General features: G+C 36.0%; 1 protein-coding gene across 9 annotated transcripts in view; it reads right to left on the bottom strand.

Annotated features, from left to right (window-relative positions):
• Positions 1 to 3,008: 3,008 nt before the first annotated feature.
• MICU3 (mitochondrial calcium uptake family member 3) overlaps positions 3,009 to 16,378 on the bottom strand; it is a 92,204-nt gene continuing 78,834 nt past the window's right edge. For all 9 annotated transcript variants that reach the window (XM_065899892.1, XM_065899896.1, XM_065899900.1 and 6 more), the window contains 3 exons: positions 6,406 to 6,514; positions 4,237 to 4,394; positions 3,009 to 3,077 (listed from right to left, as the gene is read on the bottom strand). In XM_065899892.1, coding sequence (XP_065755964.1) covers positions 3,009 to 3,077; positions 4,237 to 4,394; positions 6,406 to 6,514 — 336 coding nt within the window. The remainder of the gene's footprint in view (positions 3,078 to 4,236; positions 4,395 to 6,405; positions 6,515 to 16,378) is intronic.

The following is a 16,378-nucleotide window of genomic DNA, read 5'->3' as shown; positions in this document are numbered from 1 at the left end:
ATTTAGTACATCCTAGAAGAGAAATGAACCTATCTCCACAGACAGTATAATTTAAATTCATTGTTCTATTTTTGCATAGTAACTTTTTATAAACTACATTTTTTTAATTGAACAGATTTCCATTAAATCCTATCAAGTTATTTTCTCCAGGAGAAAATCTAATTTTGCTGTTTTTCAATAGAAAGTTTATCTTTTCTCTTTTAAGACATTTTGAAATAATAAATTCTATTTAAAGTATTCATGATTACTGGCTGTTTGGCATTACTTTAACATGTGGTCCTTTCGCAAGAAACAAATATTAACTTCTACCTAATATATATACTTCAGTCTGCTAAACCATTTTATATTAATCTTTTATAATAACTCATTTTGACACCACAGACATAATAACAATATGCGATAAGTTACAGAGCCTCAAGATATTATTTTTACTACTGTTATTAACATGTACCCTCTGCTATCAGGAGCTGCACCATGTTTAAAACAATAATGACAATAACAGTGACTACTGCTACAAAAACTACCACTGTTTCTACCATTAATGTATGAGTTTTTTTGAGAAAAAAAATTTACATTTTAAATTACTGTATACAGAAAATAATATCAGACATTCTGTTGACTTTGGTAAATGAACAAAAACTTAAAAAAAACTTTATATGATTCAAACAATATATGTTAATTAAGCAATTTTAAAAGTTAAAAGTACAGTGTAAACCATCATATTGTATAGTAGCTTAATTTCTATTTGTGTTTCAAAATTACTTCAATGTAATTAAAAGCCTGGAGATCTATTAACAATTCTAAGGGCCCTAAGATAAATCTCAAGGAATATTCATTTTCTGATAATAAGTTCAGCCTAAAACCAAAAATATGTTGCTGTTCATTTTTAAGTGATCTAGATTCCACGAGTCATACATTATTTTGAAATGAGACAAATTTCTAATGAATCTTTTAAAAAATTAAAATACATTTTTATACAGTCACTGGAAGAATCCAAAGGGAATGAAAAAGTGCAGAGTTCAGTAAATCAAGTCAAAAGCTCAACATGATAACACGTAACGTTAGTAGTAAGAAGATGCATGATAACACGTAACATTAGTAATTAGTAAGCAGATGCATCTTATATTCAAAAATTCAGTTAAAGAAAAAATTATAATTAGCATTTCACCTTTTCCTTCATTTACACAAGTTCTGATCTCAGACCTGCTTCCGCCCTCTGAAGTTTTTGCTTCTTGCACTTTCAAGTAGATAATAATCCTTTAAACTTTGCTTTAGAAGTACCTAATTAAAAAAATATATGTAATACATAAAAGTAACATTTTTTAGGATGAAATTTGGAAGTAACAGCATTAATCATTATAATAATGACAGGAAACAGTAAGGCACATGATAAAAACACGCAACAGCAAGTATAAGAATCAAAGACTTAATCATAAACTATTTCCTTAAATTTAAAGGTTCAGTGTTTTGTTTAGTAACTTGTCTAATCCTCAGTCTTCCAAAGTTCTAGAATCTAAGTAGCCATTTTTATCTATGGTTCTATATACTACTACACAGAATCAATAATGTCAATGTGACACTATTACAGGCTGGTTGGAAACACTATCTATATGAACATATAAATGGTATAGTCCTATTTTTTTAAATGTTTAGCTTAACTTCTTATAATAAAGGCAATATAAAGTTCCTCAAAATAGAGATTAGGAAGACCTGACTTCTTCTGTTAGCTCAATCACAACAGTTACCACCTTAGATAAGTAAATAAGCCTACTTACCACTAAACATTTTAGACCAGCAATTCCCTAAATGGGTTCCATAAAATATTAGGCTTCAAAGCTACTTTGCAAAATACCAAATACTGCTGTTTTCTTTTAGAGAGACAAATCAATAGTGGCATATTAAGATCTGTAAGTCCTAAGGAACCTATTTAACCATATCTATTATGATATTTCTCATACTTATTTCTAAACAGCTTTTGGTCTTTTAACTAATATACATTGACATCCTATGTATATGTACCACTTTGGTAATGCCACACTAGACAAATATAAATGTTTTAATCTTGAAAAAATATCAAAAAAATAGGTATTTGCAAGCATGTAAATGAATGAACGTGTCACTGCAGAGACCTAATCAGAACCCACAATCAACCAAAATTTTATAGCTATAGTTGACTTTTAAAAGAAAAACAAAAAGAAAAAAGGAAAAACAGATCTCTCATTTTGGAGGTCAGCAACAAGTCTGAGATACTTATTTGGGTTGATACAAATGAACAAATCTCCTGTATCTTCCTCAACTATTTCATTCCATGGTGATGGTGTAGTAAATAATAACTAAGATGGTTTTGTCATCACACAGAATAAGGCTCAAATTGCTCAAATCCTGGTTTGCATCTTACTAGCAAGTTATCTTGGGTAAATGACTCACCAAGTCTCTATTTTCTCTGCTGTTAAATGGGATATCTATCTGTAAGGATTAAATGAAATACTACATGTAGAAGAACACCTGGTATAGTGCCAGGCACCCAAAATAACTCTAAAAAAATTTAGTTGCTATTATTGTAGCAAATGTTTGGAATCATGATCCTAAAAAATAGTTACAAATATCCCTAAGATGCTAGTAATCCTAGATTATAAAAATGCAATCTGGATTCATTATATTGTATCTGCTCAGATACAAAACTGCAGGTTAAGCAGAAAAATTTTCAGTCACAACATTCATGAGAATTCCAGTCAGATGAGTATTTCTTCCAGTTCATTTTTAGATCACAACTTAATAGTGGCAAACTAATGCTTTGTTATAATAACTATTCTTAAACTGAATTGTATGGTGTAAAATGAAACCATTAAAAGACTAATTCTTAACTTGAATTAGTGACCTAAACATTAAAAATAAATTATAATTCTATTTCTTTCAGCTATTACCTAAATGTTGTAAGAGGAAAATAAATTATGACCCTTCTTTTACTGTTACTGAACACATTTAGACAAACAGAGGTGCTAACATACTTATCTGCTATGAAGTTCCTTCTTCAGACAGGATTTGAAAGTGGGATACTTCTGAACTGTTTTATAACCCTGTGGAACAGAGGATTAAAAGCGTGCAAAGGTAAATAAAATGTTATGGGGTCACAGATATTCAATAAATAAGGTAAAAATAAAAATACATAAAATCTAAGAGAGAAATACAGTGTCAGGGGTTTATAGCATAGTTTTATATTGGGGTGGCCAAAAAGTTTGTTCGTGTCTTTCGTAACATCTTACAAAAAAACCTTAACGAACTTTTTGGCCAACCCAGTATTTTAGTTTGATCTTGCTATTCTAAAATATTTGAGGAAAAAAATGATTTTCAACGCATGCCCTTTTAGGCATTTGTGCCATCACCGCAAATGTTAATAACTAACCACTAGGTGGCAGTTAAGTACACGGTATCTTTACCAAGACAGTTGGGATTTTAAGAATCCATTAAAAATCTTTAAAAACATTGTCTCAGATTAATCTTGATTTTTTTGTACATATATATTTTTTTCTTTTTAAATGTATAATGCTCAGGGGTACTGTTACCAAAGAGGGAAGACTGAATATTCTAGCTGTTAATCATATATTTACTTTCCATTTGTGGCACATCCAAATACATTAAATGTGTAAACATTTATTGATTTATGTTACATTTCATTCTTTAAAACATATTTCTGAGAAAAATCACTGAATTTCTTGTAATTATTTTGCAGTATAAGATGTTAAAAGGAAAGAACAGTTCAACAGACAAAAAAACATTTTTTACCTCATTTTCCATATAAAAAGTACTGAATATGCAGTGACTTAAGAACCTCACGTTGCCTAGTGGAAATCTGCATCATATAAAATGAGAAATAGTGATATTTCTTTGTATACTAGCAAGTCTTAAACAGCCAGTGTGCAGACTGAATCAAAATATTTGGCAACATTTCCCCCCCACAAACTGGGATGAAGACATTAAACTAATTGAATATGAAAATAAGTTATTAAAATTCACACTGATTTTTTTTTTTCACACTGATTTTATATTTTAAAAAGCATCACCTTTTATCTCTTCAAATTGTTTTTGAAAATAGGTAGGGCCTTATGTTTTTCCTTTTCAAATATAACATCTCCTGTTTATATCCTTAAAAACTTAAAGTGTTTCTGAAACTTAGATGGATTTTTTTCTTTCAGTTTTTAAAAAGGATAGCAATAGGCTTGAAATTTATAGGTTTACCCGGAATCCTCTATGGAGTCTGTCTTTCATAATTCCAATGAATTCTTTATAGCTTAATTGATCATCTTTGTCAACATCAAAAATCTTAAAGACTGTGTTCACTAAATGTGGTGAAAGTCTGAGGCCAGTGGCTACATAGACGGCACGTTTAAATTCATCTAGATAAATGACACAGAAAAGGAGTAAACCATTAACATTTTTATAATATGTGTTAATTACTAGCCAGGTTATAAAAGAAGATTTTTTTTCTAAACATGGGTCATGATCTTATGTAACACAGCACTTTTCATTAATCATGCCATCTTTTTAGGGAACATAAAATTTTTTGTGGTTTTAATTAAAAGGGCCTACTATCAACCACAGACACTTTAGAGGTTATTAAGGTGAATAAGTTCTCAAGAAACTTACAGTTCAGATGGGAGATGACACACCTGCCCAAATAATCATTACACAGGACCACACAAAAAGCAGCAACAAAGCGCTATGAGAATTTGGAAATGAGTGGTTACTTGTGGGGTAGCGTGGAGTAGGGAAAGGAGAGAGAAGACAGCGATTAGGGAAGGCTGCCGCTTTGCATCTGAGTTCAGCCCTGAAGGATAAAGGATTTCAGCTTGTAGAGATGAGAGGAAATGGCAGATGATGACATGAAAGAACAAAGGTGGGGCAGGGCTCAGGAGCACAAGGCATGTTCAGAAAATGAGCAGCCTGGACACCCAGGAGCTGGGGAAGCTCTGCACGGGGACTTTGAGGTGAGGAACCTGTACGATCTTCAACAGGCAATTGGGGAACTGAAGAATTTTCCATAGCAGGTGTGTCAGGGTTAATCTGTTTTAGGAAGATTATTCTGTGAGTTGTCCAGGAAACGTCAGAGAGGAGAGTGGATAATGGCAGGAATACCACTGCGGTGGCTACAGCAATAGCTCTTTTTAAGGTGATAACCTGAATTAATGTGCTAGAAGTGGCAACAGAAAAAAAAATAAAAGAGACAGATCTATTCCTAGCACCTGCGAGAGTGATTTTTTTCATTTCGTTTCATTCAGTTCCACAAAGTAAAAGAGCAACTTTCCATTCTGAACCAGCTAAGCAGATACTGACTTTTTCTCTTTTTGAAGTTGATTAGTAGGTTTACCGTGGCAGTAAAACATTGGCCTGTTAAGGCAGGGCTCCCAAAGGTTTTGGTTTTAAAACACTAAAATGTGTTAAGAAGATGCCTTATTTGAATATCTAGAACAGTCAAAGGGTGAAATATGAAAACTTTTCAGTTTTTAGGTTTCCTTTCCTCAACGAGTAAGTGAATGAAGCTATGCGAGGGATTCACTATCTGTGTTTTGGGAAAAGAGAATTATTAGCACTTAGAGGCTCCGGTTTTCCTTGTCCCTAGAACTTGGTAATAAAATAACGAGACTGTCCTCTGAGATTGAACTGGGGGATTAGCACTTATTAGATTATGGCAGACACGGGTAAAGTCACCGTAAAGACATAACCAGAAAGTCCTCATATGGCAAGAATATTTAAAAACAACATGGCCACGAGGGAAGGGAAGGTGGGTCATAGCCACAGAATCCTGGGAAAAGGACTTGACTTGTTAGTCTACCTACAGGGAAAGAATGAGCTGGTCCTGAGGACTACAGCATTCAGAATTCTATGGCAGTTGTATTTTTTTGTAAATCAAGCAAAATTGACTGTCATTTTTATATATCGTTCTTAAAACTTGGCTAATGTAAGTCCATGGCTAAGAGGCGGCTCTGTTGACAAAATTCAGGTTTCTGAGCCAGCAGAGAGTGTGGGTAAAATCAGTAATACAAACAAATAATATGAATATCACCCTGTGATGATGTCTGCGGCATGGCCAGCTGGCTCTTCTATAGGGAGACACATATCCCCTCAAGGTTACCAAGCAGCCATGAGGTTTCTTCCTCTTTAAACCTTTACAAACATCATTAGCTTTTCCCATAATATGCAGTGAGGGGCAATCATAAATTTAATACAAAATAGTAGCATATTTTCCTAAATTTAGCTTAGGGAAAACAAATTTCCTGTTGAAGTATACACCAAACTTTCAGGCAAATGGATGGCTAATATGATATATCTAGTTAATTTGTTGTCAAAGTCACCAGAAGCAATGTAGGAATATGATTTGCTTTTAGTTTTTGAAAGTTTGTTACTTACCTTGCCCTATAGAGCGACTTGCAAAATTATACATATTCAAGGCTATTGCAAAGTCTTCTAGGTTGTTCAAAAACTGGAAAAATGACCTGAATTCATCAAATGTAATGCCCTATATTGGGAAAATATATGTAAATATATTTAGCATTGTCAAATTGATTTAAATAAATATCTACGCTTCCTAGAAATAAGCAGATTGAGCATCAGCAATATATCTCGTAAGTATATATTTCCAGGGCACCTTCTGAAACCTTCTTTCTCCAAATGAAATGTAAAATTCACTCAAATTTTTTCCACTGGGTAATGTTGCTACTATTAGCAATGATAGGTGAAAATATTTTTAAAACACTCTCATATCAGCACAAAGTTAAAGAAAAATGCTACAATAAACATAAATTTAAAAGTTTCCATTTTTGGAAATTCTCACTTCAGGCCTGAATTTCTTAAACTTTAAAAGTAAGTATGATCATTAAGAAAAAAGAAGAAGAAAAAAAAAACCTCTAAAAACAGTTTCTCGGGCTTCCCTGGTGGCGCAGTGGTTGAGAGTCCGCCTGCCGATGCAGGGGACACGGGTTCGTGCCCCGGTCGGGGAAGATCCCACATGCCGCAGAGCAGCTGGGCCCGTGAGCCATGGCCGCTGGGCCTGCGCGTCCGGAGCCTGTGCTCCACAACGGGAGAGGCCACAACAGTGAGAGGCCCATGTACCGCAAAAAAAAACACACAAAAAAAAACAACAAAAAAACCCCCAGTTTCTCCTGTACATGTATTTCTCCTTAAATATATTTCAGCATTAGGTCATTAATGTCTTTATAATGACAATGCAAAATAAATATGTCTAATAAGCCAACAGTCGTGTATTTTTACTTGTTCCTGCCATGATAAGGCTGCCAGAACAACAGGAGGAAGTACAATGACTGTAGCAGAGCTCTGGGAGGCCCAACACAGGGCTTCCGGTAGGGTCATGGAAAGGACTCTGGAATTTCATTTACGTAAATTGAAATTATTGCCACTGCTATAACTTCAATTAAACAGGAAAGTGACTTAAAATAAGTACAATGTTTATTGCCACTGCTATAACTTCAATTAAACAGGAAAGTTACTTGAAATAAGCACAATGTATCTCTGATAATACGAATTTGGATACAAAGGGCTGCATTTACTTGATGTGTTCTCCTCAGCAAGATGAACAAAATTGAGAGACAAAGTAAACAGAGAACAAGCAGAGGGCTGAGAGCTTAGGCTTCACAAATTCTGACCTTACTACTGGGGTAGCAGGGGAAGGGAAGCTAAGGAGGTGGCACTGGAAAGCTGGGCAAAGAACCAGAGAGTTTATTTTCATATAAGTCAGCTACTGATTAAGTGATTTATTATCAAAATAATATTATCAATTTGTTATTGAAATAATAATACCAAATTTTAATACACATTAGTTCCACTTCAATTATAACCCCTCTTTACTTTCAAGGAGAATCATCACTGTCATTTCTCTTCACTTTTTCTTTTTCTCTTTCCTTACATTCATTTATGGCCATTCCAACTCTGGATTCTGCTTTGTGATCTGATCCCCCCTGCCATGTTTTCCTGACAGGACTGTTTGACTCAATTAGGGAGACTGAGCCAGAAGGGGTTTGTCTTGATGTGAAGAGCTTGTTGCCAGGGAAACTGGCCACTGCTCTGGTTCTGTATCAGTTTGTGCTGGATCAGCTGTCCCAGCAACAATCTCTGTGTCAGGGTGACAGGTTAATGCTGGTAAAAGTGAAAAACAAGAGGATGGGATATTTTAAAACAAAGTGTAAACAAAAATGTCAATACTTTTAGGGAGCTTAAAATTAAAAGCAAATCAAAGAATGACAGAATACAATGTTCTCCATCTGAACCTTTGGATTTTTCAAAATGGGGATCTCATGTTTGGAAAGACAGGGCAAATTCAAAACCATACAGTAATTGTTTTGTACAGATTAAACTCTTTGTGTTTGTAAATATGGAATTGAAAATTGAAAAACAGGGCATTCATTTTGATGGCGATTATTTAAAGCAATCCATTCTTAACAGAAGTGAGGGACAGACAGTCTGGGGAAGTGGCAGAGAGACAGGGGTATGGCCATTTTTTCTCCCTCCCCATTCTTATTCCCAGAATCACTTCTGTAATGAACCACTGGGACTTGAATGGAGTGTGTCCTAATCGTTAGAAGTGGAGTAAAAAGAAGTAGCTTACATCGTAACAAAAATAAAGTGATGATAATATCTGATGACTTTAAAGTATCAAAATACATATATACTGAGAGTCCAGAAATAAACCCAAATATCTATGGTCAACTGATTTTCAGTAAGGGTGCCTTGTTCTCAAATTGTCGTGATATGTGATTTGACCTGTCTGGTGATTCCCTGAAGGACCAGCACAGAGGCTGACTTTTGTTTCACCCTTTTCCCCTTGGACTAGAATGGCTTTCCTGGTGACAGTGACATCTATTACAACATTTAAAGACATACACACTCTATGCCAGCCTGGGGCAAGGGACGACAGAGGAGACAAGTGGCAGACAGAATCCAAAAGCCTGGGAAGGAGGAGGCTGAAGAGAATGGTTACTGGGAGAATAGGGGCTCACAGCGCTATCGCATATACTTGGGAAATTGGACATGCCCAGGAACTGACACATGCTTTAACAGACCTGAGGGGACCCTAGGTTACCACCTCTGGCAGATATGTGAGCTCTGTGAGAGCAGGAGGTGAAGGTAAATAAAGGGGCTTAGGTAGCCTGGCGTAGTGCTGAAGGAGTGCTCCAGCTCACAGCTTAACTGCAAAGACTGGGACAGTACTATATTTTTTTCTTCTTGGCTTCAGGCATTTAAGGAAATCTCTGTCAGTTCTCTGGCTAACCCCTAAGATAAAGGAACAGAGTCTTAAGTGACTGCATATGACAAGGAATACAGTCTTTTCTGTTTGTTTAGTGACTTATCCAAGCTATTTTGCAAATGGACAACTGTAGGGGAGAATGTGATTTCCAGAGTTACCATATAATATTCAAAATGGCTAGTTTTTAGCAAAAAATGACAGTGCATACAAAGAATCAGGAAAATATGGCCCATTCACAGGAAGAAAAAAAAAGAATCAACAGAAGCCATCCCTAAAGAAGCCAAAACATTGGACCAAAGAAAAAACGATTTTAAATTAATTGTTGTAAATATGCTTAAAGAGCTAAAGGAAACCATGGACAAAGAACTAAAGGGAATCAGGAAAACCATGTATGAACAAAATGAGAATATCAATAAAGAGACAGAAAGTGTAAAAGGAACCAAATAAAAATTCTGGAGCTTAAAAGTACAATAGCTGAAATGAAAAGCTGACTAGAGAAGTTCAACAATAGATTTGGGCAGACAGAAGAAAGAATCTATGAAATTAAAGAGAGGACAATTGAAATTATTCAGTCTGAGGCACAGAAAGAAACAAGAATGAAGAAAAGTGAACAGGGCTTCCCTGGTGGCGCAGTGGTTGAGAGTCCGCCTGCCGATGCAGGGGACACAGGTTTGTGCCTCGGTCTGGGCAGATCCCATATGCCATGGAGCGGCTGGGCCCGTGAGCCATGGCTGCTGAGCCTGCACGTCTGGAGCCTGTGCTCCGCAATGGGAGAGGCCACGACAGTGAGAGGCTCGTGTACCGCAGGGGAAAAAAAAAAAAAAAGAAAAGTGAACAGAGCCTAAGGGTCCTGGGGACACCATCAAGTTCATACATACATTACGGGACTTCCAGAAGGAAAAGAGAGAAAGAAGTCGAAAGAATATTTAAAGAAATAATGGGTGAAAACACCAAATTTGAGGGAAGACGGGAGTCTACACATCTGAGAAGCTCAATGAAATCCAAGTAGGATAAACTAAAAAACGCCCACACCAAGACACATATTCAAAGTGTCAAAAGCCAAAGCCAGAGATACTTGAAAGCAGCAGAGGAGAAGCAGCTCTTCACATAGAAGGGATCCCCAATAAGATTAGCAGCTGATTTCTCATCAGAACTCACAGAGGCAAGAAGTAAGTGGGATACTTCAAGTGCTGAAAGAAAAAAACCTGTCAACCAAGAATTCTGTATGTGGCAAAAGTATCCTTCAAAAATGAAGAAATTAAGACATTTTCAGATAAACAAAAGCTAAGGGAATTCATTACTAGCAGACCTGTCCTACAAGAAATGCTAAAGGAAGTCCCTCAGGCTGAAAAGACAAGAAACTAGATAGCAACTCAAAGCTATATAAAGAAATAAAGAGTTCTGGTTAAGGTAAGGGTAAAGGTGATTACATAGATAACACTTCATACTCACTAGGATGGCTATAATTTATATATATAGCAATTCCACTCTAGGTATATACCCAAAAGAACTGAAAACTGGTATTCAAACAAAAAAATACATGTACACACATATTCATAGCAGCATTATTCACAATCCCCAAAGGGTGGGAAAAGCTCACATGGCTATGGACAGATGACTGGATAAACAAATAGTGGTATATACCTACAATGGAACGTTATTCAGCCATAACAAGGAATGAAGTACTGATAGATGCTACAATGTGGATGAACCTCAAAAACATTATGAAAGAAGCCAAGCATGAAAAGTCACATATTGCCTGATTCTTTTTATATGAAATAGCCAGAACGGTTAAATCCACTGAGAGAAAAAGCAGACTGATGGTTACCAGAGGCTGGGGGAAAACACTTAATAGGTACAGGGTTTACTTCTGGTGTAATGAAAATGTTTTGGAAATCGACAGAGATAGTGGTTGTACAACATGTGTATATACTAAACGACACTGAATTGTTCAGCTTAAAATGGTTAATTTTATGTTACATGATGTTTACCTCGGTAAAATTTGAAAAAATCAAAAGACTAGAATGAGGAAAAGATTTAACTTGAAAAAGCCAAAGAAATCATCAAGACAAATTATCATCCAAACTAAAACGACCATTTAGAAAACACGCGCTTAAGAGGACCTCAGGAATATAAACTATGTTTATTCTTAACACAAAATTCATACTCATATCATAAATTAAGTGTGCTATTTAGATCAGTAACTGATCTAAATAGCAAATACATAATAACTTTTAGAAATATATAAACAACTTTGAAAGATTGAGGGAAGTGTACCATTGTGAAAAAAGCAGAAAATTCAAACTCTGAAATTTACTGGCTGAATGATCTAATAAGGTAAGTCTCTTAAACCTTTCTGAACATCAGTGTCCTCAAAGCTTAATAACGGTACTTTTATTACTTTCTTGTTAATATTTACATTACGTGGTTATGATGAGAAGCCCTCTTCCCTTCCCTTCTACAGTCTCTATCTACATTCTCTCCTAGATAAGTTCACCTGGTCCCATGGTATTTAACATTTTTTAAAGTTATTTATCTTATATGGCAATATATTCACCTGTTCAAAATTCAAAAGGCACAAAAGAATATACAACACAAAATCTCCCTTTCTCCCACCCTTGTCACCTAGCCATGTAGTTCCTTTCCTTGGAGGAACCAATGTTTTTAGTTCTGTGGGTCCTTCTAGAATTAGCATAGGCCATCTTTTTAAACAAATGGTAGTATACTATATACAATGCTCTAAGTTGTGTTCTTTTTCATTTACTGCATCTTGGAGATCATTCTATATTAGTACATAAAGACCTTTCTTAGTCTTTTTCCAGCTGCACCTTTTCCCATTTTATAGTTACATCATAATTTATTTAACCAGTAACTTACTGCAAGAGGTAGTTTCTGGTATTTAACCAGTATGTTACTGAAAGAGGCAGGTAGTTTCCAATCTTTTGCTACAATGCTATAATAAATAACTTTGTATATATCTACCATTTCATATGAGTGAATATATATGTAGATAAAATTCACAAAAACAGAAAAGCTTTAAGTTCCACATCTTTAAATATTATCTATCAATTCATTTGACAGGGGCTCTAGGTGCTGCGGATATATGAGTGAATAAAAAAGATAAAAACACTAGCCTTTCCGGAGTTTATGTTCTAGTTAGGGGAAACAGACAACAAATAACAAAAATAAGTAAATATCAATACTATTATTTATCCAGATAAACAATGAAAAATAAAAAGTAAATTATATGGTATGTTAGAAGATGATAACGCTATGGAAATAAAAACAGATTAAGGGAAGAAGGAATAGGGAATGCCAAGGGAAAGGGTTATAATTTATCTACTAGATTATTACTTACATAGTAAGTTATATATTATTTATATAATAGGTGAGTCTTCATATATTAGATTGGAAGGGTAGGCCTCATTGAGAAATAACATAGTGAGCGATATACACAGCATATCTAAGAGAAGAGCATTCTGGGCAGAGAAAAGAACACACACAAAACCCCTGAGACAGCAGACTGCCTGGTATTTGAGAAACAGTAAAGTAGCCAGTGTGGCTGGAGCAGAGCGAGGACAGGGGAGAATGGCAGGAAGTGAGGTCTGAGGTAATGAGGGAGCAGACTGTGTAGGCCTTGGAGGCCACTGTAAGGAGAAAAATGGGGAGTTACTATGATAAGATCTGAATCATGGTATAAAGCGCTTCCTTAAATGCTGAATGGGGAGCGGATGGCAGGGAGGCAAAGCTGGAGGCAGAGAGGTGACTTAGGAGGCAACTGACCTGGGTGGTAGCAATGCAGGTGGCAAGGAGTGATCAAATGCTGACAGAAGCAGTGTCAGGAGGATCTGTGATGGATTGTATGTAGAATGAGACGGAGAGGTCCAAAAATTTTGGCTAGAACGACTAGGAAGAATGGAGTTTCCATTAATTCAAGCAGGGAAGATGGTGCGTGGAGCAAGATTTTGGGGGGATGCTCAGGAGTTTAGTTTTGCAACTATTAAGCCTGAGATGTCTATTGGATACTACTGGAGATGCTGAGTAGGCGGTATGAAGTAAAAGACTGAAATTCAGGGGAGCAGTTTAAACTGGAGACACCATTTGGAAGTCTATACACCAAAAGTAGTCCTGATTGCACCCCTGAATGCTAGAGTCACACATCCAACTGCCTGCAGAATTTCTTCAAGTGGATACCTCATAGGAATCTCAAATTTAACTTGTCCAAAATAAAACCATTGATTCTTTCCTAATCCCAAGCTTATAGTCTTGCTTAGCTCAATAAAGGGCACTGTTTCACCATGTGGTTCAGGCCAAAACCTAGGAGTTCTTCATGATTCTTGTTCCATCATATTGCAGTCTAATCCAGCAACATGTTCTATCAGCTCTACTTTTCAAATGATCCAATATCTGACCACTCTTCCCTAGTTTCACCCTGGTCCAAACCATGCTCATCTCTTAGCTATACTCCTATTATAACAACATTCTAACTTGCCACCTTCTTTCAAACCTGGGCCAACTGAAGTCTATTCTGTATACACCAGCCACGATGATCTTTTGAGACGTGAATCAGGTCATATCTGGCTCATGAGTTAGATCAGATTTGAGTGTCATAGTAGACAGCAAATACTCACTGAACGAATACTTGTTGAATGAACAAACATGACACCTATGTTCTAAAACAAGATTGGCAAACGTTTTCTATAAAGGGTCAGAGAATAAATATTTTTATTTTTGCAGGTTATATGGTGCATGTTGCAACTACTCAACTGTACTGTTATAGCTCAAAAGGAGCCAGAGACAATCCATTAAAGAATGAGCGTGGCTATGTTCCAATAAAACTTTATTTACAAAAATAGGAAGTAGGTAGTTTACTTACCACTGCTTTAAAGTTTAAATACTATAGTAGCTTACCATCACTCTTAGAATCACTATTAGAATAAAATCTAAACTTCTTATTTTGGCCTACACGGTCCTCTGAGACCTGACCCCTAATCTATCTCTCCTCGATCTCCTACTATTTCCCCTTCACCGACTTTACCGTTTTGGCAATTTCTCAGATAAAGGAAGCTTTTTCTGTCCCCAGGCCCTTAGTATTTGCTGTTTCCTCTGCCTGGAAGGTTCTTCATCCAGATCTTGGCACAGGTCATTCCTCACAGCCTTTCCTCAAAAGCTACCTTGATTGTCTATCTTCTTTTCTAGTCCTCTTCATAATATTTATCATTATCTGAAAAGATATCATTTACTATTTTTCCTTTACTTGTTTATTGTATCTCTCCACTAAGATGTGTTTCCATGAGAGAAGGATTTTGCTTGTCACTTTATCCACGGTGGCTACAATAAGGCCTAGTAAACAGCAGATGTTTAATATCTGCTAGATAAATGAATGGAAATGAAAGTATTTTAGAAATGTAAAGTGCTATTCAAGTACTACTACTTGTTATTCTTTTGAGAGAAGAGGATGGCAGGTGAAAAGATGGTAAATACAGAAGTAGGGTGTGTTAGGAATATCACTGGCTTAGCGTCTTGGGTTTGAATCCTTGGGCAACTATTTTAAGTACCTGAGAGCCTTAGCTTCCTCTTTTCTAAAAGAAATTTATCAGTATCTGGAAGGTTGTTCTAATGATTGATGAGATAATGCAAAAAAAAAAAAAATCAGTGAGAATCAATGCTGGTTCACTTGCTATATTTTCCTCTTCTTACTGTAATAATTTGTTACATTTAAGATACCTCTATCAATTAGAAGTTTTGAGAAGCTGAATTTAACTTAAAAGAAAATTTTTTATTTTTTGGCTGTGCCACACGGCTTGCATGATCTTAGTTTCCTGACCAGGGATCGAACTCGGGCCATGGCAGTGAAAGCACATAGTCCTAACCACTGGCCTGGCAGGGAATTCCCCTCCCCCAAACTTTTTATTTTGAAATAATTTTAAATGTAAAACATCGGTGCAAAAACAGTACAAAGAGTTCCCTAAACACTTCACCCTGGAATTGACTTTTTTGAATTTCAGATTTTTATAAGTCTCCAGTGGATAAAAGAAAAAAAAGCATATTCTTCAAGGCCCTAAATAATACACTCATAGCTTGACAAAATAGTACAATTTCTGATATTTATTTTTAGGGAAGTGTCTATGAATTGGAAAAAATTTACTTCAACATGTAAAACAGATAAAAGACCCCTAAGTGATTACATAAACTAATAGTCAAATGCATCAAGTCCTTTTTTCCTCATTCCGTAGGGGACCTGCAGAATTGTTAGCACCGTCACAGTGTATCCACTTTAAACAAAGTCAAACTGTTTGCAAGTTTTTCTTGGATAGATTAACTTGATCCTTCTACAAACACAAATAGAAGGCAATATATCCAAAACATCCCATGCTTGAAGGGGTACTTGTAACACCAGTTCTATTTGGTTGCAGTGATGCACTCAAATACCACTAGATAATGCAACTGCTCAGAATTGCTGACAAAACATTTGCTACTAAACAAATAGACAATCAGTTGTCCCAGGTTCTTAACCATTCATGCCATCCAAATTCTTTGAAAAACCTCAGTTCAACTACCGATAAGATCACTCACTCGTCAATAGCCGTCTTCTAATGACCTTTTATTAAGGGTATTATAGAAATGAATAAAGTGTGACTGAAATGATGTCAATATAAACTGTTTTATATGAGGTGATGTTTACATAGTAGTCAAAGCTTATAGCTCAGCAGAATTCCCTTGAAAAGTGATATCCATAATGTGAATAAAACAACTGCTAATAACCTTAAAGGTTTTCAGCATGTCTAAGAAAAATATGGATATCTACCCAGAATTATATTATTTTTTTAATTTTTAAAAAAATTTATTATTTATTTATTTTTGGCTGTGTTGGGTCTTTGTTGCTGTGCATGGGCTTTCTCTAGTTGTGGTGAGTGGGGGCTACTCTTCGTTGCAGTGCGCGGGGGCTTCTCACTGCGGTGGTTTCTCTTGTTGTGGAGCACGGGCTCTAGGCACGCAGGCTTCAGTAGTTGTGGCTCATGGGCTCTAGAGCACAGGCTCAGTAGTTGTGGCGCATGGGCTCAGTTGCTACGCAGCATGTGGAATCCTCCCAGACCAGGGCTTGAACCCATGTCCCCTGCA

Source organism: Phocoena phocoena, chromosome 21, assembly GCF_963924675.1.
Source record: "Phocoena phocoena chromosome 21, mPhoPho1.1, whole genome shotgun sequence".
Classification (NCBI taxonomy): domain Eukaryota; kingdom Metazoa; phylum Chordata; class Mammalia; order Artiodactyla; family Phocoenidae; genus Phocoena; species Phocoena phocoena.
Note: the sequence above shows the minus strand (reverse complement) of the source record. Positions and strands in the feature narration are given on the sequence as shown.